We start from the raw sequence: 22165 nt of genomic DNA, 5'->3' as shown, positions 1-22165 counted from the left end.
GGGAGCAAGGGAAACGTGGGGTGCAATGCGGGTGGGAGGCATGGTGCTGAGGGGAGGAAAGGGGCGCGGTGGATTCATGCTGCGGAGGCAGCGGCACTACAGACTCACTGGAAAAGAGTGCTGTTCCAGAAACGGACTTTTCTCTAGGTGCCCTACACTCCTTCTAGGGGCCAGTTTAGAGTTAGATTTACCATGCTGCCCCCATTTTCTTTTGTTGTTGTTGTTGCCCCCATTTTAACAAATCTTTTATAGGCCCCACCCAGGTTCTTCTCCCCTTAGCCTTACCTCACCTTCTGTCACACATACCACTTCTGACCTCATAATCCCTCAGCTGCAGCCTCAGGCCCCACCCCTAGGGATGCTGCTTATCCACAACTGCCCATAGCTCTCTCCTGTTTGCCCAGTCTGGACCTCCTCAGCCAATTTAATCCATCTTCCTCTCCAGTCCCCTGACCTTATGGGCCCACTTGGCCCCCCAAGGCCTCTAGAACACCCTCCTTCTGCCATGACTTATTAAGACTCTCTGAAGAGTGAGAAGATCTTCAGAGCATGTTCATCTTTATCAAACATGGAGGTGAGGGGTATCACAGAGCTGGAGTCTATGTGTAGGGTTGGGGATGTTGGAGGGCAGTGGAGATCACAGAGATGATATAACTGAGGAAGGACCACATGCCCCGTGCCATCTCTTCTCAGATAATCGGCAGTTTCTGGCCAATACTAATTGTTCTGTCCTCCTGTTGCTGCATTATGTCCGTCATGAAGTGGGGTTGCGTGATACAGGTGAGGAGTGTGGGGAGGGGACTCATGGCCAAGGGTCAGAAGTAGCAGGGTCATCTCTAGCCCTCAGGTCCTCCTGCTGGCAAGAAGAGAGCTCCTTGAATCCCGACAGCTTCCTCCAACACATTCTGAATAGGATCACTGGCCTCTTTTGCTCCCTCTCTCCCTCCTTAGCTGCCCCAATTACCCTTTGGTCTCCCTCCAGACACCATCGATTTGTGTGATGCAATGGGGACAATGCAGTTGTTTTTCCTGATGAAGACCCTTGGAGACTATGCCAACAAATTCCTTACAGCTCGAAACACCTACTACGTTTGTAGGGTGGAGCATGGGGCACCAGGTAGCGGCTTGGGAGCATTCCCCAGAGATAGAGCAAGGCCCCAAAGATGGACCGTGAACCTGGTCCTTCAAATAGGGCCCCCTCAACCAGATCCAAATTGACCGCCTCTAGTCAGCCTAAGAAAGGGCACTGCCTCTCTGACATTGGTTAGGTTAGTACATTCTATGCACCGCTCCCCACCTCCCCTGACCTGACCTAGGGATGGACCAGAGGGGAGAAAATAAGGTACACCAGCTCAAGGTAGTGTTGAGTGTTAGGGTCCTGAAATCTTGGGCTTTGGAAGGGTGGAGGCTGGGTGACGGGGGCTGGGGATTGTGCACTGCCGTGTTCACAGGAACTGGACTTAAGAATGCCTACAGAGCTTTTGTGCCCCTCCTTAAGAACCCAGAACCCAAGATAATTGGTAAGGAGCATGATGGAGGAAGGAGGAACATGGAGGGTACTGTATAACGGTGGGTGATGGAGAATATAGGGTGGGGCTGGTGTAGTCCATCAGGTAGGATCACAAGATCCTAGGAAAAGGGGAATAGGGTCTAGGGCCACTTCAGAAGGGATGTTTAGCTCAAACCAGGTGCAGTGTGCGTGTGTCACTCATCCCTCCTCGCTGTTTCTCAGCCATCTCCTCAGTACATCTCCCTATCCCCACCACATCATTCCCATCTTTCCCTTCACCTTTTGCTCTTGGAGTCTTGGTGTCCCGATTGCCACTGAAAAGAGCAAAGCTTAGGCACCTTCAGGTCACTCCTCAGCCTAGCTTTAGGCCCGGTTACTCCAAGTGATCATTTGAATGATGGGAGGGACAGGATGGGAAGGGAAGGTCTCCAGTCCTCAGAGGCGAGGGCACCTTTTCCTGATTCCTAGATGCCTTGCATACACAATGTGACCTCCTGAAGAGGGGTCAAATTGAACTGTTTAGAAGCCAAGAAGCCAAGAAAGTCGCTCCAATTGAATTGTCAGTGAAACTCCCAGTAAGACTTCCCAAACATGGTCTGTCCCAGCAACCTCCTTTCCCCACCAAGTCTACCGAAGGCTCCTCCACCCTGGCCCTCTGGGATGAATTTCCTTTCCAAATCCAACATCCATGCCCAAGACCTGCCTCTCACCTCTTTTGTCCTGCCTTCGGCCCTAGTTTGTAGAAAGCTTCCCTGCAGGGGCCTCTTTCTCTACTTACCGACCCTTTCCTTTTCCAGTCCAAATCATCAAGATGCTCAGATGAAGTGGGGACCACTCGCAGTGGTCCACTCTTTAAGACCAGAGGGAACATTATCCGTAGTAGGGATAAACATTGCTAACAAAATAAAGTGACCAAATGAGAGCAGCAATACTAGGTATGAAATTACTGGCATTTAATGTGAGGTTCCTTTTTTCAAGAAAGACTTCTTCTCCCAATATCTGCACCAAGGCTTAAGTCTGCGCCAGGCATTGTGGAGGCTCTCAGGGTGGGTAGGGGCAGCAGGAGCCGGCGGGGGCAAGCACATGGGTGGGGGTGAGGAAAGACAGCGAAGTCTAGCACAATGAGCCTTTGAGGGACAGAGTGGGGGGTGGGGTCTTCTCCAACCAGACAACCTCCCCCTGGGAGGCCTATCACAGCCTGCCTACTCCTGCTGGGGTTAGGTGACGGATGGGGATGGGCATCTTCCCCCCCCCCCCCCCCCCCCGCCACCGCCACACTCCACCAAGTCCCCGTCTGAAATTCCCCCACCCCCCACCAGTCTGCCTCTGGGCAGTCCCTACCTCCCCCTCCGCTATCCGCGTGGAACAGCGAGGCAGCAGAAACCAGAGCTGGTTATAGGCATTTATTGAATTTATTCATTTATTGATTTGACACACTTCCCCACTCCAATCTAGCACATGATACAATCTGGGTAGGCCAGGCGCTGACACAGGAAATGATGGGAACCCACAGCAGGGGCGGGGGAGGGGACAATGCAAAGGGGACTGGGGGAGGGGCTGCTTTGGGGGCTAGGGTGGAGAAGGAGCCCCAGATGGCCTTTCCTAGCAGGTGCTAGTAAACCTGATCCACATTCCCCTCCATCCCTGCTCATTTCCCAGACCCTCAGCCAAGCTCCCCAGCTCCCCTTTCCCTGTTCCGCCCCTCCCCCTGCCTGCCACTGCACACACTTCCACATAACCCCTGCAGTCAGGCAAGGGGAAGAAGGGCAGGGACAGCTGTCTGGGGCCTTGAACAGGGAGGTCTCTGTGCCTAACTTTACCACCCTAAATCCTTCCCTCCTTCTCTTCACCCCCCTCCCACCCCCTTCCCAGGCCACAGACTCATTCCTGGCCCTCAACGCACTCTCCCACCATAGCACGAACCCAGTGGGGGTCACACGAGAGTGTGACTGTGCCCCAACACCACACACTCCCAGGCACAAGGTGACAGAGTGAGGGGACCTGGCTTAGGGAAACTCCAAGCTAGTTCTGTGCAGGCCGTGTTTTACACCTGGTCCTCACGGGAGCTCTTCCCCTTGCCCCCTGCTCTCTGCTGACCTGGGGTTCTCTCCCCTACTTCCCCCATGTTTCCCGGAGTAACGTCTGTAGTGTTTGCATCAGGTCACTATGAGAAAGCCTTCAGAAAGAAAAAAGCATTCTCCCCATCACTAGCACCTTGCCACTGTTAAAAATCTCTATATTTGTGTTTATATTTCTTTAAAAGTTTATAAAAAGCCTTTCTGTTATCTGTAGCCTTCCAAGGGTGATTTGGCCTGGTGAGCCACTCCAGGCTTCAGACCTTGGCCCTTCCAGCTCCCCATTACCATCCCCCGCAATCCCACAACACTGGCCCAAGGGGCCACTGCATAAAAATCCCAGGCTCAACCCAGCCTGGACCAGCTCAGATAAGACTCTACAAAATATCCTGCTCCCAAAGGCAGGGGTAAGGCCACTGGTGACTTCACATTTCCAACAGTACTGCCCGCCCCTGCTACAAAACCTATGGGGTGGGAATGGGGGGGGGCCGAGGATGGCTCCTGAGAGGGGGGCCTTACCCCCTAATTGGCACAGTGAGAATAAACCCTCTCCCTTTCCCCCTCCCCTTTCCCTCCCCACCCCCAGCTTTATAATTTCCTCAACACCCAGGTGAGCAGACCCTACCCTAGGTCTAAAGCAGGGTCCCAAATTCCCAGGGAGGGGTCAAGGGTAAAGAGTGGATATGGGCACGCCTGGCTCCGTCTCTGAAGCAGGGAATAAAGCTGCCAGCCAATGGCTCAGGGATCTGTGGGAAGAGAAAACGGAGGACAACGTAAGAGGCTCATCTGGGGCATGACAACTTTCCACCATCAAGATCCACACCAAGGAAAACAGAGACGGCCCCTTCCCCACCTCTCCCATCCTACCTTGTAGGGGTGAGCACTGCTGAGGGGCCTGGAGGTCCCATATGGAAACTATGCCACTCTAACATGACATCCTCCCTCCAGTTCCCCGGCACCTCCAGCTACCCCTTGTTCTACCTCTCCTTTGCTCAATCACAGGACTAGCTGGACACCTAGGAGGAGGTATGGGTTGTGAGATGCTACCGTGATTCGGAGGTGCCGTACCTGGCTCAAAGTTGAAGTCCAGTCCTTCGCCCCCATCCATGAGGTCACTGATGATGTTATCCATGTCACACTCCAGATTCTCCATGTACATATCAAGATCGAGATCCTGAGGCATTCGGTCTTGGCTTGGAGCTTCAGTAGGAGGTGTGAGCACAGGAGCCCCCAGGGGCTTGGGGACGGGAGCACCCGCCATGACTGGAGGCGGTGCTGGTGCTATCATCGGAAGGGTGGGAACCAGACCGCTGGGGCCTGGAGCCTCTAGGGGCTTAGGACACAGGCCACCCCCTGTGCCTAGCTTACTGGAGGAAGGTATCCCCCCCAGCAACAGAAGTGTCGGAGCCTGGGACAGAATGGGATCTACCTGGGTCATGAGGACATCAGCAGGAGGTGGTGGCGTATCAGAGGTGAGCAGGGCCTCCAGGGACTGGGAGCTTGAGAAGCACCCTTCTCCCGCTGACAGGGGCCCCTCTGCTGGGCTGAAGAGGGAGGTGCTGTAGGTGTGTAAAGGGCCTGAAACCCCAGGATGCTGCAAAGAGAAGCCAGAGAGGCTGCTCCGAGACAGCAGGGAATGGGGAGATGTGAGATTGAGCCCATCTAACAGCTCCAGATCTTCTTTTAGGGTGGAAGGGACACCCCCAGCATAGCTGCTGGCCGAGGCTGGCATTTCCTCTTCCGCCAGCACCTCAGGCTCTGGCCTCCGGGGAGAGGGCCGGGTGCTGACAGTGCTAGCATTCGAACTGCTTCGTGGACGGAAGGTGCTCCACACGTCAGCTTCCTCGCGGCTTCGAGAGCAAGGGCTGCCTGACCACTTGGCAAAGTGGCCAACAGGGCTCCTCGGAGTGGCACCTTCGGGCGGAGCTGGCAGCACAGCTGGTTTCTTCTTGGGGGCCTTGCTGCGGCCCCGGAGCAGCTTGCTGCTGCTATCCATGGAGGCTGCCCGGCGGCGGGGCGCCTTGCCACTCTTGCCTCCCTCTGGATTCAGCATCCACCAAGAGCTCTTGCCGGTAGCCTCGTTGTGAACCTTGATGAACTTGCTGTGCAGGGACAGGTTGTGGCGGATCGAGTTCTGGAGGGGGCAGAGGCAACAGGAAAGGGAGGTCAGTGGCCGGCAGTGCAGTCTAAAAGGACGCTGGGATGCAGCGGGGGCATTCCTGGAGACGCAAAGCTAGTCAAATCCAGGGGGGAAAAGAGGCAAAGGTATGGGTGGGGGGTGGTGGCAGGGGATGAGACCACACACAGTTCCCACCCGAGCAATGAGCTACTCAGAGGGCACTGTGCCCCCCTCCCCGCCGCCCCCCCCCAAGAGCTCACAGCACTCTACCCCTCCCAAGTCTCTGGTGGCTGTCTGGGGCTTGTGGGAGTTGGGAAGACGCACTCCTCGTTCAGCAAGAACTAGGCTCAAGTGGGAAAGAGCATTCCACAGCTCCACCCCTTTCCTTGAGTGCAGGCTTGGGTGGAATTTACAGGACAGTGGCGCAACAGCAGCCCAGGACAGACCCACCCTGTCCTGAGCCGGTCCTCTGAACTGGCTGAGGGGCTGGAACCTCAGCAAGGCTGGTGCTCCACTCTGCACAGGGCATTTGGGCCCCGGCTCGCTATAGGATTGGCAGATTCCTTTTTTCTGATTTCTCCCAATTCCTGGACACACACCCTCAAGTACATTCAGGCCAGGCTTGTCCCTGTGCCTCAAATACACCAGGCCCATCCCTCCCTCCCTCCTTGTCCCGGGAAGGATCTCCCCTCTCTAAATTCTACTAGCTCGTCAAGATCAAGCTGAAGTCCTCTCTCTTTTCTAAAGTGGTTGCTTGACTTCTGCAGCCAAATTTCTTGTACAGCATTTTTCATCTGTTCCACGCAAATTTCCCCAATCTATATTATGCTGTTTATGGTTTCAAGTAATTCGTCTTATCAAGTGTAAACGCCAGGACATGTTGTCCAGGTGGGCAGCCCCCAGCAGTGCCCCCCTCAGAGTGCCAATCTCCCAGTACATAATCAATATTTGTTGCCTGATTGGTGGTTGGCCCTCTGGTGACGGATGGTGAATCTCCCCTTGAGGCTCCGTCAGCTCTTGAGTGCCTTGAGTATTAGAAGCTGTGTTCTTCCTTCCTCCCTCGCTGCTGATATTCTGCTAGAGATAAGTTTTTTTCTCCAGGGGCCCAGGGAGCTGAGATTGGCAGCTTCTTGAGCCCCCAGAGCAGCTTATTTCTACTGGCTGCTCCAGGCTAGTTACACCATCATTTTGTGTCCGCCCCACCCCACCCTCCAGGAACCTCCCTTCTCTTTCCTACCTCCTCTTCCCCACTTCTCCTCAGGAATTTGTGCATAGGATCTCCAACCTTAGGGGCATTTGACCTCCCACATGAAGCTCTTTAGTGTTTAGAAACTTGGGAGGAGCCCAGAAGGGCTTGGAGCAACTAGCAGGCTGAGGCTATGGACAGTCAGAAATCACTTCATGTGTTTCAGACTGATGCTCTAGATAAGGAGACCCTTTGCCTGGGGAAAGATGCTTAAGCAGCCTCTTGCTCCAGGGCTCTTTAGAAGTCGTTGTCTCCCTGGGACCCTGTAGTAATGGCATTCCAACTACTCTGGCTGCGTTATAATGTTTTTGGTTCCTTCAAGGAATCACACTTGTCCATCCAGCCTGGGCTCTTAGTAACTGAGAACCACAGTGACTTTTGGCACTGTGATTTCCCCCTCACCCCCTGCCTTTCCATCCTCTAACTCTGGGTCTACTGAGAAGGCTCATTCCTTTCCCTACTACTCAGTACCCACGAGTGCCAGTTGTTCATCCCCTCTTCTTTAGGCCTTGGAACTAGTACATTGTACAGCCTCCTACCTGGAGAGGTCGGCTCCCTAGAAGCCTACGGTTCTAACCTGTTGGAAGGGGGGCAACTGCTAATTGCTCCCCCAGCCACCTAAATTAAGCCTTCTTGTTCTAGGTGAGTGCCGCCCCCTGGTGGAGTGGTAGTAACCTTGGCACAGCACCAGGGAAGCCAGCTCAGGCTTGAGGTCTCCCCCTTGGAGTGGGGTGGGGGTGGGGAGTGGGAGGTGAGAGCCTTGGAGGCCCCAGATTTGGCCTGATTTGGTTTTGCCATCATTCCACGGCAGCATGGATTAGCAGAAAGAGCATATGATTTATAGTTAGACCTGAGTTCAAGTCCTCATTCTATCGATTTTGGCGAGTTTCCTAACCTTTCTGTACCTTAGTTTCCTAATACGTAAAATGTGGAATCTCAGAATTGCTGTGAAGATAAATGAAATTAAAATTTTTAATTACTTTGTAAACTGAAAAACCCCGTACAAGTGTAAATTCTAAGGAGGGACTACACTACCACAGCATAACTAACAACTCATGGTTATTTCTTCTACCCTGGAAAATGAACCTAAGGGAAAAGGAAAACAGCTGTGTAGGCTGGGTCCAAGGAGGGGAGCTCTGTATGAGCTGAGACTGTGGCGTGGCAGTCTACCCAGAAATAGTGCCAAGGGTCTCAGTCAGCTGTCCTGCTTTCTGTTCTGCCCAACCCCTAGGGATACTGCGGATCCGATCCCTTGATCTCTTATACCTAGGAGAAGACCCTCCTCTGCTCACTCAACCCTCTGTATTTCCTTGCATGTTGATCTCACCACCTATGGGGGCACAAGGCGTCAACAGGAGTTAAAGCTCCCAAATCTTGGGATTAGAGTCCCATATTTCCCAGGACAAGCTTTCAGAGCATCTAGCGAGATCTTTCCTCGCAGTTTCCTCATGGAAGGCCAAGGGAACTCCCAACCTTGTGCTCTGAAGTCAGAGCCCTATCTATTTTTTCCATGAATATTCCTCAACAGTAAATGAAAACTTCCCCCCACAACTGGGATAGCCCCTTACTAAGGAGAGTTTCTTGGCATTATATAGGGTAAACCGAGGCAGCCCCCCCCTTTTTTCTTAGTGCATAAGATCTGCTACCTTACCACATGGATATCACTCTTTTTACCTTTCGCCACTTCACTCCATCTTCTTGGGTAGCAGAGTCCTAGAACAGTACTTCTACCCTGAGGTATTGGGAGGCAAGCAGGGAATCCAAGTGATCCCACAGGAATGGGAGAAAAGGTGTTGGGGTGGGAGGTGGGGGAGGAGGGAAGGCTAGGTTCCTGTGGGGAATCCACACAGTTCCTGCTGTACATAGGATAAAGACTTCTCTGTGGGGATAAGTGTTTGGGGCAGCCCAAGCCAAAGTGCTGGGAGTGTTGAGCAGTGAGCAGAGAATTCAATTTTCTCCAGGGCAAGGACAGTGTCTTATTCATCTGTGATCCTCCAGCATCAAGCACCCAGCGGCATATACTATGTCTTAAGTAAATGTTTGTCTGAATGACGACGGAAGGTGGACCTCTGGGCTAGGGGTGTAAAAGGGGCCCCAGAGTAGAGGTAAGGAGACTGGGGGGACCAGGAGCAGACGGGTATTGGGACGGAGGTAAGGGGGTCATAGTTACCTTCCATCCTGCTGAGCTGTTGCTGTCACCCTTGTCCTTGAAGTAGGGCACTGTGCGGACCATCCACTCATAGATCTGGGCGAGTGTCAGTCGCTTCTCGGGGGCGCTTTCAATGGCCTGGCTGATGAGTTCTGCATATGACTGATTTCCCCAGGCATTCCGGCGGGAGCCTCCCTTCCGAGGACCTGTTACGGCCCCCAGGATCCCAGGCTGGGGGCCCCCTGCCGGGTCAGGGAGCCGGGAGGGCAACAGGGTCGGCTGGGAGCGCCCCTCCGAGCGCCCCTCCGTGTGTACCTTCTCTCCCAGACCTGACTCCACCTCGGCCGGCTCGGACGGCTCGGGAGCGAGCTCTGGTCGGGGAAGGGGCCAGGTGCAGGAGCGGGGACGGCTCTGGGGTTCGAAGTCGGGATCGAGGTCTACGAGCGCGGCAGCCTCTCTGGCTGAATTCTCATTCACTGGATCCATACGTGGAGTTGGACCTCCGCCGCTCAGCGTTCAGAGGAGCCTGCCACAGTCCCTCGCGATGCCTCCCCCCAGGGGGGAAGCACCGAGGGCCAGGAGGCACATTCCTGCCAGTCCTCAGAAAGTCTCGAACTTCCCCCTCGCCCCTGGACGCTAGCCCCTAAGCTGTCCCTTGCACACAGTTAGTTCTCTGATCCTCTCCTCCACTACAGTCTGCAGCCTTGGAGCTCTTTCCGAGACACCACCTGTAACCTTCGCCTAGCGAAGGCACTTTTTCCCCAACCTCTCACTCAGCTTCCTGCTCTTTTAAACCTGAGGCACCGTATCCCCTCACAAATCGCGCTCCCATCACCGAACGTCTCTTTAGCCGCAGTTCCCTCCCCCTTTTAAGTTGCTGCCCCCCGGACACTCCTCCCGAATTTCCTCCACCCGGATCACTGCCCTCCCCCACGCCCCGCTCCCCCGCGTCACTCGCCCCTCCCCTGACTCCCCCTCCTCCCGCCTCTTCCCTCCCCCCAGCTCTTACTCGGGTCCACGTCCCCGCGGCCCCAGCCTCTCGAATTCCCGCACCAATCCCCCTATCAAACCCCCCCACCCCCCGCCCCCCGGGGTTCCCTTTTGTTTTGCTCCAAGCTGCGGCCCCCGCCTGACGTCTCTGTTTACCACTCGCCGGGGCAGCCATCTGCGCACGCGCCTGGAGAGCGGGTTGGGAAACAGAGTTCTCTAGTCGTGCCAGCCTGGTCGGGCTTGGGGACTACATCTCCCGTCCTACTTCGCGGCCAGGAGCCCGATCTGGGTGGCAGGAGAGCGGCGTGGCAGGATATAGAGAGGGGGAACATTAATTATTAGAGGTCGTGGCGGACTTTTTCTTTTCTTTAAAAATCATTTTCTTCCTTTTCTCCCCTTCCCCCCTCCTCCCCTGTGATTCGGGATCGCCTAGATGAGCGTGTCGAGAGATGTTAGACCGTTCCGTCTTTCCGTCAGAAGAGGGCAAAAGGAAAAAATGCGGTCTCTGCAAGAAGCAGAAAACCGAGAAGCACGAAGCAAAGAACTGACTAGAGGATAGGCTTGTTTTCGTGTTGAGGAGTTGGGCGGAGGGCTTGGGGAACATAAACAAATGGTTAGCTGATGATGGTGTCTCCCCCACCGCTCTCGACTCCCCATACGCAGTTCCCATTGATAGTGCGGTTGCTAACCAGTTTTCTCCACTGGCTCTTCTGGCCTCTCCTCAAATATTGATATTCTCCAGGTTCCCATCTTCGGCGGCTTCACTTCTCATTCAACAGGTTCCAAACAGAACTCATTATCTGTTCCTGCACCCACACCCCTATCCTCTGGATACTCTTATCTCTGAATTTGGTTAATGGTTGTCCTAATCTACCCAGTCTCCTAAGCTAGATTTACCCTTCATCTTTTCATCTCCCTAAACTCCCACATCCAAATCCCAGTTCAGGATCTTATTTATCACTGGACTAAATTGCAGCATCGTCTTAATCAGACCTCCCACCACGAATCTTTTCCCAACTGCAGTTTATGTTCTGTGCTGTCAACAAAGTAACCTTTCTAAGAAACACTCCTGGTAATAACTAAAATTTATGGAGCACTTATTATGTGCCAGGCGCTGTGCTGACTGCTTTATATAAATTGGCTCCTTTACCCTCAAATCAACCCTGTGAGGTAGGTACCCCTGTCACCCCCATTTTCCAGAGAAAGACACTAATGCTCAGAGATTTAGTGACTTGCCCAAAGTCACACAGCTAGGAGGCAGGAGAACTGGAATATCACCTATATGTGATCATAGCATTTCCCTGCTTAAAACTTCCTTTGATTTTCCCCATTGCCTATGTGATAAAGTTCAAACTCCTTAGCAAGGCATACAGGTCTCTTCAGATTCAGGCACCTTTCCTGCTTCCTCTTTCACTGGGCACATTAAGTTCTGACCAGTTCGAGTTTCGCACTATTTCCTGGAAATGCCATACATACCCTTTTATACCTTTCCCTCCACATCCTGGGATGTCCTCCCTCTCATCATCCCTTCCCCAAGTCTCTTATTCTGGAAAACTCTTACTCAGCCTTCCTGGTCTCCCTCAGGTACAGTTAGTTCTCTGTCTTATGCATTCCCAAGCATTTTGTGCAGGCTTATGTTATATAGCATAAACCATATTATACTGTAATTATTTGCTTATGTGTATGTATGTCTCTTCCACTAAACTGTGAACTCCTTGAAGGCAGAGACAAGTTTTGTGTATCTCTGTGAGCCCACATAACAGACATTCAATAAATGTTTGTCGAATGAACGAGGTCAGGAATCGAGTGACCATTGCACTTGTGCATTTGACAACGTTTTAATAAATGTATCATATTTATTTACTGCCTGGCCATGTCCCATTTTTCCTGTTAGACGGCAAGCTCCTAGGGGTAGGGACTGTAATTTAACTTATCTGTATAGTGCCTAGTATTATACCGTTGGCAGTGTTGCTTGATATGTGCTCTGTGATGACCAGGCCTTCCTCCCATCACGGTTGTAAAGCCATACCACCCGGAGTTTTTCAGAGGCCGCAGCACATTAGACCTTCAAAGTGATATTAGTCTGCTCATGGTAACATAACCATCTTGGTTCTACATATTCCTGCCTTCTTCTACTCCAACACGCATTTGTCATGTAGAGGGTAAACAGAAGACTGTGTATTCCCACCTGAGGTCCAGACTAGAGGGACAGGAGATAGTTGCTCACAATGCCTGCGAACATTTCCTGCCTATGCCTCTTCCAGCACAGCCTGGAGTACTCGGAAAGTGCTGCACGAGCGGTGAATTTGGTAGAAGAGGGAGCCTGGTGGGCGCTAGGTCACAAGGAGCTCTCTTCTAACTGAAACAGGTGTGGTGGCAGATCATGAAGAGCTGCTGAGACAGGGAAATGGCAGGGTGGGGCAGGCACCTGTCGTGGCTTGAGTTATATCTTGCGTTGTCTCCCTTTGTGCATTTGTTTGAAAAGGTCCACCTCTCTACCAACTCATGTCCATCACCTTAAATTTCCAATTCAAAGCTCAAAACTTACATGCTCTTGGAAACTTTCCCCAACTAGCCCAACCTGACAGATCACTTAACAACTTTGCATCTCCTGAGCCTCTATGAACTCAGTTTGTATTCTTTCATTTTGTGCTTGGGGTTACGTGGCTTTTCGTTTCATGAGGGCATATTGTCTCCCCAACTAGAGTATAAATTCTTCAGTCAATCCACAAATGCTTATTGAGCCTTTACTGTTAAGATGAGGGTATACCTTGTAACTCCGGACAGATGAAAATGACCATAAACCATAGGACCTCCAGATGCTTTAGGAGGGTGAGCTGAAGGATCGATGGAATGGTAAGAACACCAAGACTTTAAAGCATGCATCCAGAGAGGTCAGAATTATGCACTTTATTACTGTGGCAGTGTTGGAATATACATTAGTCAAGAGAGAGAGTCAGCAAGGTGGCCTTGGAAAATAGAAGAGACATTGGTCATGAAAGAGGACCAACACAGATGCAAACTATTGTATATAGGATGGATAAACAACAAGGACCTACTGTATAGCACAGGGAACTATGTTCAATATCCTGTGATAAACCATAATGGAGAAGAATATGAGAAAGAATATATATATGCATAACTGAGTCACTTTGCTGTACTGCAGAAATTAAACACAACATTGTAAGTCAACTATCCTCCAATAAAACTAAAAAAAAATAAGAGGACCAACAGCAGGCCCCCAGAAAACTGCTATAGTTATAAGTTACAAACAGAAATATGGTAGGATATGGGGGGCACAGGCCTTTTTCCCGGTCGCAAGCCCAGAGTTTATGATCTCAACTGGCTCCCCATTCCCACGTGTTTTTTTCCTCTGGAAGGTCAAAGGTGTTTGGCTCTCTTGCCTCTTTCACCACCACCACCCACTCTTCTACCTGGGTGCCACCCCCCAAGCCTGCTGCTGAACCGGCTTTATTCATTTGAGTTCAGATAGACATTTCCCCACTTCTTTCTTACCCTGCCCAGCTTTGAAAACACCCCTCCTCCCATCTAGGGTTTGCATAGGGTTTTTGCTAGTAACTACAGAGAAAGATGAAGGGGTTAACAAAAATAACAATGAGAAAGCTCAAGAAACCTCAGCTTGTCCCTGGTCTTCACTGACGTGTATGGAACATCCATGTTTTTGTAGCCCTCTTCCCTAAATCCTTCTTTATGTGTTTCCGTGAAAGATTTCTTGTTCTTCTCGTAGAAGCCAACAACACCCTCCCAACCCTGTCGTTGTTTTTAAAAATCTTTTTAGTTAATAAACATTTCGTAAGAGCCTACATTTCCAGACACCAGGCTACGTGCTTTTGCATAAAGTACACCCCAGACTAAAGTCCTAAGATTTAGCCCCAAGTAGATTTGAGTTGGCACCACTACTAAGATCGAGGCAGCTTTCAGTCCTTTCCAAACCCTGGAAGTCAGTCTGATGTAGTGAAAAGAGCACTAGGTTGAGTCAGGAGATCTGAGTCCTTGTCGTTGTTCTGTCACTAACTAGTTGAATAATGATAATAATTACACTACTGTTAATAAGTAACATCTATTGAGTTTTTACTATGTATTAGGCACCGTGTTAAGTGCTTTACACGGATTATCTGGTTTAATCCACATAATAAGCATGTAAATTAAATGCTATCGCTATTTTCATTTCACAGAGGAAAATGAGACTTAGAGAGGGTACAGGGACCTACTTAAGATCCAGAGTTACTAAGTGGTAGAGCAGAGGTGCAAATCCAGGCCATCTGACTCCAGAGCCTACACAAATCAATTCACCTCTTTGGCTTTGTTTTTTTCAGTTGTAAAATGGGACTACTGTATTAGGTGATCTCTAAAGTCTCTCCTAGGTCTAAAATCCTATTTTCTGTGATGTTTGATATGGGTACAAGACTCCAGATTGCCCTTTTGGCTTTAGACTGCCCTGAGCTTACACTTCACACCCACACAAATTCTGTCCTGGCCCCCTGCAGGAATAAGGTCCACAAAGCTTCATCTCTCAGGTTTCTGGCTCTTTGAACTGACCTTTGAGCTTTCTCATTAACCATTCCTATAGGCCTCTATGGTTTCAACCTTCGAATGGCATGATACTTACTAGACTTATTACCAGAAGAGCTTCCAATACACAAAAAGATGCTTGTATTTTAAAATTACATGAGAAGAGCTAGATGTGATGCTTTATATGCTATATGCTCATAATTTTGTTTAAAATACATTGAGAAAAAATAGGAAGAAATGCCCAAAAGTGTTAACAGTGGTTATTTTTTCTTTTTACTTTCTTATATTTTTCCAATTTTCTTTGTGTATAACTTTTAAAATGTGGGAAATGCTTTATGTTTTGCTCTTTCTATAAGGGATTTGAGGCACTTTACCAGAAAAAAGAAAACCAGTACAAATGTCATCAGATTATAGAAGTAGAACATCAGAGGCATGTAGAGGAAAAAGCAGCTAATGTGCGATGACTGAACATTAAATTAATCTTCTGGGCCGCCCAGGGGAACGGGGAAAACACAGTAAATTACACAATTCTTATCAGAAAGAAAGACACGTGGCAATTCCTCAAGAGAGATAGAGATTTTCGTCACTAAATTCTTTTTTCCCTCACTTGAAAAGACAGGGCTACAGCAAACAAAATTTTTTGAAAAAAATAAAAGATTTGTAATCCCATCGCCCTCATGCAATTTTCATCTTTGCCTATAGCTTTCCGTCCTTGTCCACAGACACAAATAATTTTGCATGGCTGCAATTAGACTCTATGTACCATCCTGTGTTGTTTTTTTTCAATGAACATATCATAAACACGTTTTCATATTTAGTCTTCCAGAATTACAATTTTTAACAGCTACATAATGGTTCGTCGCTGACACTAAATTCCATAAGAAATTTCTCATGTGGGATTTACCATAAGGGACAATGTCCTCAGTAACAGTTTTATAATGCACACAGAAGAGATTTTCATATTACTTTCTTGTAACTGCCCTGGCTAAAAGCCAAGGGTATAACATTAAAGCATTTCTGCAGGGGCCGAGCTAATATGGTTCAGGCATGTAACCTTCTGGTGCTCTAACTTGATCTGAGGACACAACTTAAAATGCCACCTAAAGGAGTGGATGGATAGAATGTCCCTTATAATATATTCCATAAATATCTCTTCTCACAACCAGGCTTTTGACAGGACCTCAGAGGCTGACTACATTTATTCTCCGATGAAGCCCAGAAGAGTTGGTATGCTCTGTTGTTGACTGAGGCAGGATCCATATGTTTTGGAAGCCAGATGAACAGGTGGTTGGGTGACAGGGTTAACATTCTGGCTTGAAAGTTGAGAAGCTTGACCAGTGTTGTTGCCTGCGTGGAAGCTGACCTCGCATCCCCATGGAGGTAGGGTGCAGGTGAAGCCAGATTTTTCTTAGGAAACAGCTTTTGGAACTGAGTTCCACACCACAGAGGAGGGTTTTTTTTTTTTTTTACCCCCTTGGCCATGCCGCACGGCATGTGGGATCTTAGTTCCCCGACCAGGGATCAAACCCGAACCCCCTGCACTGGAAGTGCGGAGTCGTAACCACTGGACCGCCAGGGAAGTCCCCAGAGGAGGCATTTTTGATCTGAACAATTTTCAAAGCCCATAACCAGTCAGGTGTCCTGGGCATAAGAAGGGAATTCTCGTAAATATTCCGATGGACCCTCTGTTTTTAGGAACTGTAGGGTCCCAGTGTGTCTGCCAGTATGAATTCGCTGCAGAATGGGGTTTTATATCGACCAATTGAATCTTGGAGACTGTCACCAAGGACAATTGAAATTTTTTACATAAATGAGGTTGAGCTGTTATTTCTGGCACTAATTGCATACCAGAGCCCATTGCCTCTTCAGAACTACATCTAATGTGTGATAATACTATGTCAGCAGCATAAAGGTGGATTCATTTTTTATTTAAGAATTTTTATTGTATTAACATTACAGCCATAAAACAAAAAAACTTTTTTTTTAAATTAATTAATTAATTTATTTTATGGCTGTGTTGGGTCTTCGTTGCTGCACGCGGGCTTTCTCTAGTTGTGGCGAGCGGGGGCTACTCTTCGTTGTAGTGCGTGGGCTTCTCATTGTCGTGGCTTCTCTTGTTGCGGAGCACGGGCTCTAGGCGCGCGGGCTTCAGTAGTTGTGGCACGCGGGCTCAGTAGTTGCGGCTCGTGAGCTCTAGAGCACAGGCTCAGTAGTCGTGGCACACGGGCTTAGTTGCTCCGCGGCATGTGGAATCTTCCCGGATTAGGGCTCGAACCCGTGTCCCCTGCATTGGCAGGCGGACTCTCAACCACTGCGCCACCAGGGAAGTCCCAAAAAAAACTTTTTAAAAATAGAGAAATCGAATAAAATAATTACCCACAAACCCACCATCTTAACACAACTATCGTTAGGATTTTGTATACTTCCCTTATGTTTTTCACCACCATATTTTTACATATATATATTCACGTTATGCATATAAATTTGTGTCCTGTTTTAATAATTGTAGTTACACAAGTAATACATGAATAGATTTTTCTTTAAAATTTTAGAACATTACAGAAAAATCTAAAAATCCCTTTTAAAAAAAAATCCCTTTGGTCCCTTATCCCATTCACCTTTCCTCCCTCCTTGAAGTTAGCACTGTCGTTAGTTTGATATGTACTCTTCCAGACCTTTTAAAAAAATACTCTTACATAGGAAAAGTGTAGTATTGTTTTGTGTGCAATAAATGATTACATTCAGCAACTGACTTTTTTTCACACAAAAATGTTTTTGAGATCTATCCTTATTGATACCTCTAGCTCATTCCCTGTAACTGCTGTATTGTATTCCATTTAACGAATATGTCACATTTTATTTAGCCATTCCCCAAGGGAGAATTCTTATCTGTGTGTGTGTGTGTGTGTGTGTGTGTGTGTGTGTGTGTGCGTGTGTGTGGCAAGAGGGTTACTAGGTCTGCTAAACTGCCTTAGTTTCCCTGGTGTCACTCTGAGCACATTGATGCAAAGAGACAACCTGAAGTAAGAAAAAAATAAGTCACTTTAGGAACCCTCCTACACTGTTGGTGGAAATGTAAACTGGTACAGCCACTATGGAGAACAGCATGGAGGTTCCTTTAAAAACTGCAAATAGAGCTACCATATGATCCAGCAATCCCAATCCTGGGCATATACCCAGAGAAAACCATAATTCGAAAAGATACATGCACCCCAATGTTCACTGCAGCACTATTTACAATAGCCAGGACATGGAAGCAACCTAAATGCCCATCAACAGAGGAATGGATAAAGAAGATGTGGTACATATGTACAATGGAATATTACTCAGCCATAAAAAAGAATGAAATAATGCCATTTGCAGCAACATGGATGGACCTAGAGACTGTCATACTGAGTGAAGTAAATCAGACCGAGAAAGACAAATATATGATATCACTTATGTGTGAAATCTAAAAAAAGGCTACAAATGAATTTATCTACAAAACAGAAATAGAGTTGCAGATGTAGAAAATAAACTTATGGTTACCAGGGGGTAAGGGGGGAAGGATAAATTGGAAGATTGGAACTGACACATATACACTATTATATATAAAATAGATAACTAATAAGGACCTACTGTACAGCACAGGGAACTCTACTCAGTACTCTGTAATGGCCTATATGGGAAAAGAATCTAAAAAAGAGTGGATATATGTATAACAGGTTCACTTTGCTGTACACCTGAAACTAGCACAACATTGTAAATCAACTATACCCCAATAAAATTTTTTTAAAAAAGTCACTTTACATGCAGATGCAGAGATGCCTGGTCCTCAGATCACCATCCTGCGAGTCTAGATTCACAGTGCTGTCCAATGGAAACTTCTATGATGATGGAAATATTCTATATCTGCTCTGTTCAATACAGTAGCCATTAGCCACATGTGCTTATTCAGCATTTGAAATGTGGCCAGGCAACTGAGGAACTGAAGTTTTAATTTAATTTAAATTTGGTCACATGTGGCTAGTGGCTACTGTATTGGATGGTGCAAGACTCTAGCGTATGGTAATGGAAGCCACAGTTTTTTACCTTACAAATTATATCATCAGGAGCTCTAAGACAATTGCATCCACCCTCTAAAGGTCAATGAATGATGCTAAGATCTTGTGTTGGTCCCTTTACATGTCCTACTTTCAAGTCTCCTTGTTCCTGATTTCCAGGTGGGTTAAAAGATGGATTATCATACAGAAAAGACAAGGTTGCTAGAAATCCTTTCTGGGAAATGACTATACTCAAACCAAACCATGTAGAAATTAATTTCTAATTCCAACACTCTCGCATGACATTTAATAATTGAACCCCCCCCCCCATCAACCATCCCACTAGCCCAGTGAAAGTTTCAAGGATGACGGAAGTAATATACAAAGTCAACAGAATAATATGAATATCTTACAAAAACAATCTTGGCTATGAGCTGTCGAGTTGTTTGTCATAAATGGGTTTAGACCCGGAGAGAACTAATCTACTTTCTTGTTTTCCATAAATGCCTCTGGGACTTCCCGAATCCCCATCCAGATCTCCTTTATCACCCAGAATGTTCCCGACTGTCCCACATAGTCTGCTAAATCTATAGCTCACGTAGATAGGCACGTGGTTATGCAATTTGCTCCCAGAGTAGGCTCCAGAATGTCCAGACCTAGTGTCCAGTTGATCTTCCCTGGCAACATCAGGCAGATATGACAGCACATGTGGGCTGAAGAAATACATAGTGTGCCCCTGGGGAATAGTGAGGCACGAGGCACAAACACACATACTCTTAATACAGATAATAATAAAATAACATGAAAAATATGCTAGCTATGCCTGTAATAAAAATCCATGACCAGCTCCTCTTTTTCATGCGGGTGCCAATGTATGAAAGTATGCATATACATATACCTATCCTCTTGTCTTTCCCTCCCCCTCCCGTTTCCTGTTCTTTTATGTTTACTTTCTCTGATCTCTTTGCTTAGTCTCTTTCTCCTTCTGCCTCTGGCAGTTTCCACTGCTGATCCCCTTTCTTCTTTTCCTGAGGCCAGTCTTATAGCACCCTTCAACAAGGTCATGCACTTAGTTAATCTATGAGTGGTATCAGGCCATTAAGGTACAAGTTAAAGAGAAAGGAGACTTAAACACAGTCCTGTTTTACTTGTGATTGTCGTCTGGTGTATCAGGGGACCTCTACCTACCCTTAGACTTTCTATTTTAAACTTTTTAAAAAAGAAAGTCCCCCCACACTCACTATAGGAATAATGCTGTTTAAATCATGTGTTTATTAAAGAAAAATTGTGAAATACAGAAAAGAATTGTTTAAAGTAACTATAGTTCCATCACCCAGTGAAAACCACAGCTAATAATTTGGCTATATTTCTTTCCAGCATTATTTTTCCCTTCCACATAGGTTTTTTTTTTTTTTTTACAAAAACAATGTAATCACACTATACATACAATTTTGTATTTTTGGTTTTGTCTTTTTCCCACTTAACATATAAGTGTGTTTTCAAATGATTACACAGGTTTATAAATATAATTTTAGTGCCTACATAATATTCTATAAGTTGGATGCACCATAGTTTAATCATTTCCACGTTACTCGTCATTTATCTTGAAGTGGTATTGAAGGAGGATTTTCACAAGCATTGATTACCAAGGATCTATGCTAAGCACATATGAATAGTCTCCAAACAGTAATTGCCCATGAGATCACAGGAAAATGATAGTTCAATGAAAGCTTCAGTTTTTCAAAGCACAGTAGATTTCTCCATAAAGTTTAAGAGAGTATAATAGTAGTCAATCTTACAGTAGTGTCAGGACCTCCCTCTCGATGATGACAGCCTGGCATAGTAGAAAGGAAGAAATACTTTGGAATCAGACTTTCTTTTCTTTATTCAATAACATTAATTGAGTGCTTATTGCATGCACTGTAAATACACCAATAAGGAAAACATGGTGCATGCCCTAATGGAACATATAGTCTAGTGAAGGTCACAGACAATCAGCTCATGTAATTACATACAGCATGAGAAATACTAAGATTGGAGAAATGTGGGGGGCTACTGATGTATTAGTGACTTGGACTTGGGGGATCAGGAAGGCTTCCTGGAGGAAGTGGCATTTAAGCTTAGTTGTGAAGGATGAGTAGGAGTTAGCAGGCTGAAGATAGGGAGGGGACTAGAGGAGAGACTGTGTGTTCCAGACATAGGGAACAGCAAGAATAAAGGCTTATAAGCATGAGAGAGACTCTCTTTATCTGAAGAGAGTCTTTATTTTATTTTGCCTTTGTTATTGAAGAATATTTTTACTGAACATAGAATTCTGGGTCGACAGTGATTTTTTTCCCCCAGTAATTTAAAGATGTTTTTCTACTGTCTTCTAGCATCCATAGATTCTGAGGAGAAGTCCATTGTTATTTGAATCATTATATGTAATGTGCTGTTTTTCTCTGGCTGCTTTCGAGATTTTCTCTTGATCTTTGGTTCTCAGCATTTTGACTATGATACACATAGGTGCAATTTTCTCCATATTTATCCTGTTTGGGCTTTGCTGAGCTTGAATCTGTAAATATATGTCCTTCACCAAATTTGGGAAGTGTTCAACCATTATTTCTTCCAATACTGTTTCTGGCCCCATTCTCTCTTTTCTCTCCTTCAGGGATGCTAATCACACATATTTTAGACCACTGATGTTCTCTCATGGGTCTATAAGGCTCTGTTCATTTTTTTTCAACCAACTCTCTTCTTCAGATCGGATAGTTTTTATTGCTGTACCTTCAAGTTCACTTACTCTTTCCTCTGTTGTTTCATTCTACTATTGAGTGCATCTAGTTAATTTTTTAAATTTCAGATATTGTGTTTTTCAGTTTTAGAATTTCCATTTAGTTCCTTTTTATATTTTCTATTTCTCTGCTGAAGTTTCCTATCTCTTCATTCATTACCAGGGCATTTTTCCTCTCCTCATTGAGCATCATCATCTCAGGGTTGGCCTCCATTAATTGTCTTTCCCTTGAGAATGGGCCACATTTCCCTGATTCTTCATATAGTGAGCAATTTTAGAGGGTTTACTGGACATTGTGAATGCTATCTTGTGGAGTCTCTGGATACTGTTATACTTCTCTGAAGAGTGAGGATGCATTTGTTTCAGCAGGCAATTAACTTGGTTAGATTCAAACTAAAAACCCTGCCTTGCCTGTGGTGGGTGGCAGCTCAAATCTCAGTTCCATTCTTTTGGTCTTAGATGAAAGTTGTTTTCAGTCCACCCTGTGCATGCATGGTTTAGGATAAGTCTTGGGAGGAATTTGTACAGATAATTCAGGGCTCCTCCTCAGGATCTCTTTCTGATATATCCCCTCATTTTCTAGAGACTGTCGTTTCCCCAGATCCTGTCCTCTGGTTCTTTAGGCTAGAAAGATGAGGGTTTCCTGTTGTAGTTTTAGCGATGTGGCTGATGACTACAGCCTGCCCTCAGGCTAAATCCATAAAAATGGGAATCCTGGCCCCTGCTGTTCCCTTCTTCTAAGTTCCAA

At 47.2% G+C, this 22165-nt stretch overlaps 2 protein-coding genes across 2 annotated transcripts; one reads left to right on the top strand and one right to left on the bottom strand.

Annotated features, from left to right (window-relative positions):
• The first annotated feature begins 98 nt into the window (after positions 1-98).
• Positions 99-2719, top strand: LOC309620149 (uncharacterized protein CXorf65 homolog). Its single transcript, XM_082376216.1, has 4 exons — positions 99-780; positions 983-1117; positions 1452-1556; positions 1979-2719. The coding sequence occupies exons 1-4, from the start codon at positions 618-620 to the stop codon at positions 2251-2253; spliced, it is 678 nt and encodes a 225-aa protein (XP_082232342.1). The 5' UTR covers positions 99-617; the 3' UTR covers positions 2254-2719.
• A 179-nt stretch (positions 2720-2898) lies between these two features.
• On the bottom strand, positions 2899-10025 carry FOXO4 (forkhead box O4). The gene is made up of 3 exons (XM_082377265.1): positions 9121-10025; positions 4654-5719; positions 2899-4331 (listed from the first exon to the last, which is right to left on the bottom strand). Exons 1-3 carry the CDS (start codon positions 9583-9585, stop codon positions 4324-4326), a joined length of 1539 nt encoding a protein of 512 aa, XP_082233391.1. The 5' UTR covers positions 9586-10025; the 3' UTR covers positions 2899-4323.
• Between the last annotated feature and the right edge of the window lie 12140 nt (positions 10026-22165).

Source organism: Balaenoptera borealis (genome assembly GCF_965194805.1).
Source record: "Balaenoptera borealis genome assembly, chromosome: X".
NCBI classification, from domain to species: Eukaryota; Metazoa; Chordata; class Mammalia; order Artiodactyla; family Balaenopteridae; genus Balaenoptera; species Balaenoptera borealis.
The sequence above is the reverse complement of the archived record's forward strand: the minus strand, read 5'-3'. Positions and strand labels throughout refer to the sequence as shown.

Excerpts from the sequence above, each read along its gene's own strand:
- LOC309620149 (XM_082376216.1), top strand. The coding sequence starts at position 618 with ATGTTGGAGGGCAGTGGAGATCACAGAGATGATATAACTGAGGAAGGA. Across the intron at positions 1,118-1,451 it reads GGTGGAGCATGGGGCACCAG|GAACTGGACTTAAGAATGCC; the intron begins GTAGCGGCTTGG and ends CCGTGTTCACAG. Across the intron at positions 1,557-1,978 it reads AGGAAGGAGGAACATGGAGG|ATGCCTTGCATACACAATGT; the intron begins GTACTGTATAAC and ends CCTGATTCCTAG.
- FOXO4 (XM_082377265.1), bottom strand. The coding sequence starts at position 9,585 with ATGGATCCAGTGAATGAGAATTCAGCCAGAGAGGCTGCCGCGCTCGTA. Across the intron at positions 5,720-9,120 it reads ACAGCTCAGCAGGATGGAAG|AACTCGATCCGCCACAACCT; the intron begins GTAACTATGACC and ends TGCCCCCTCCAG.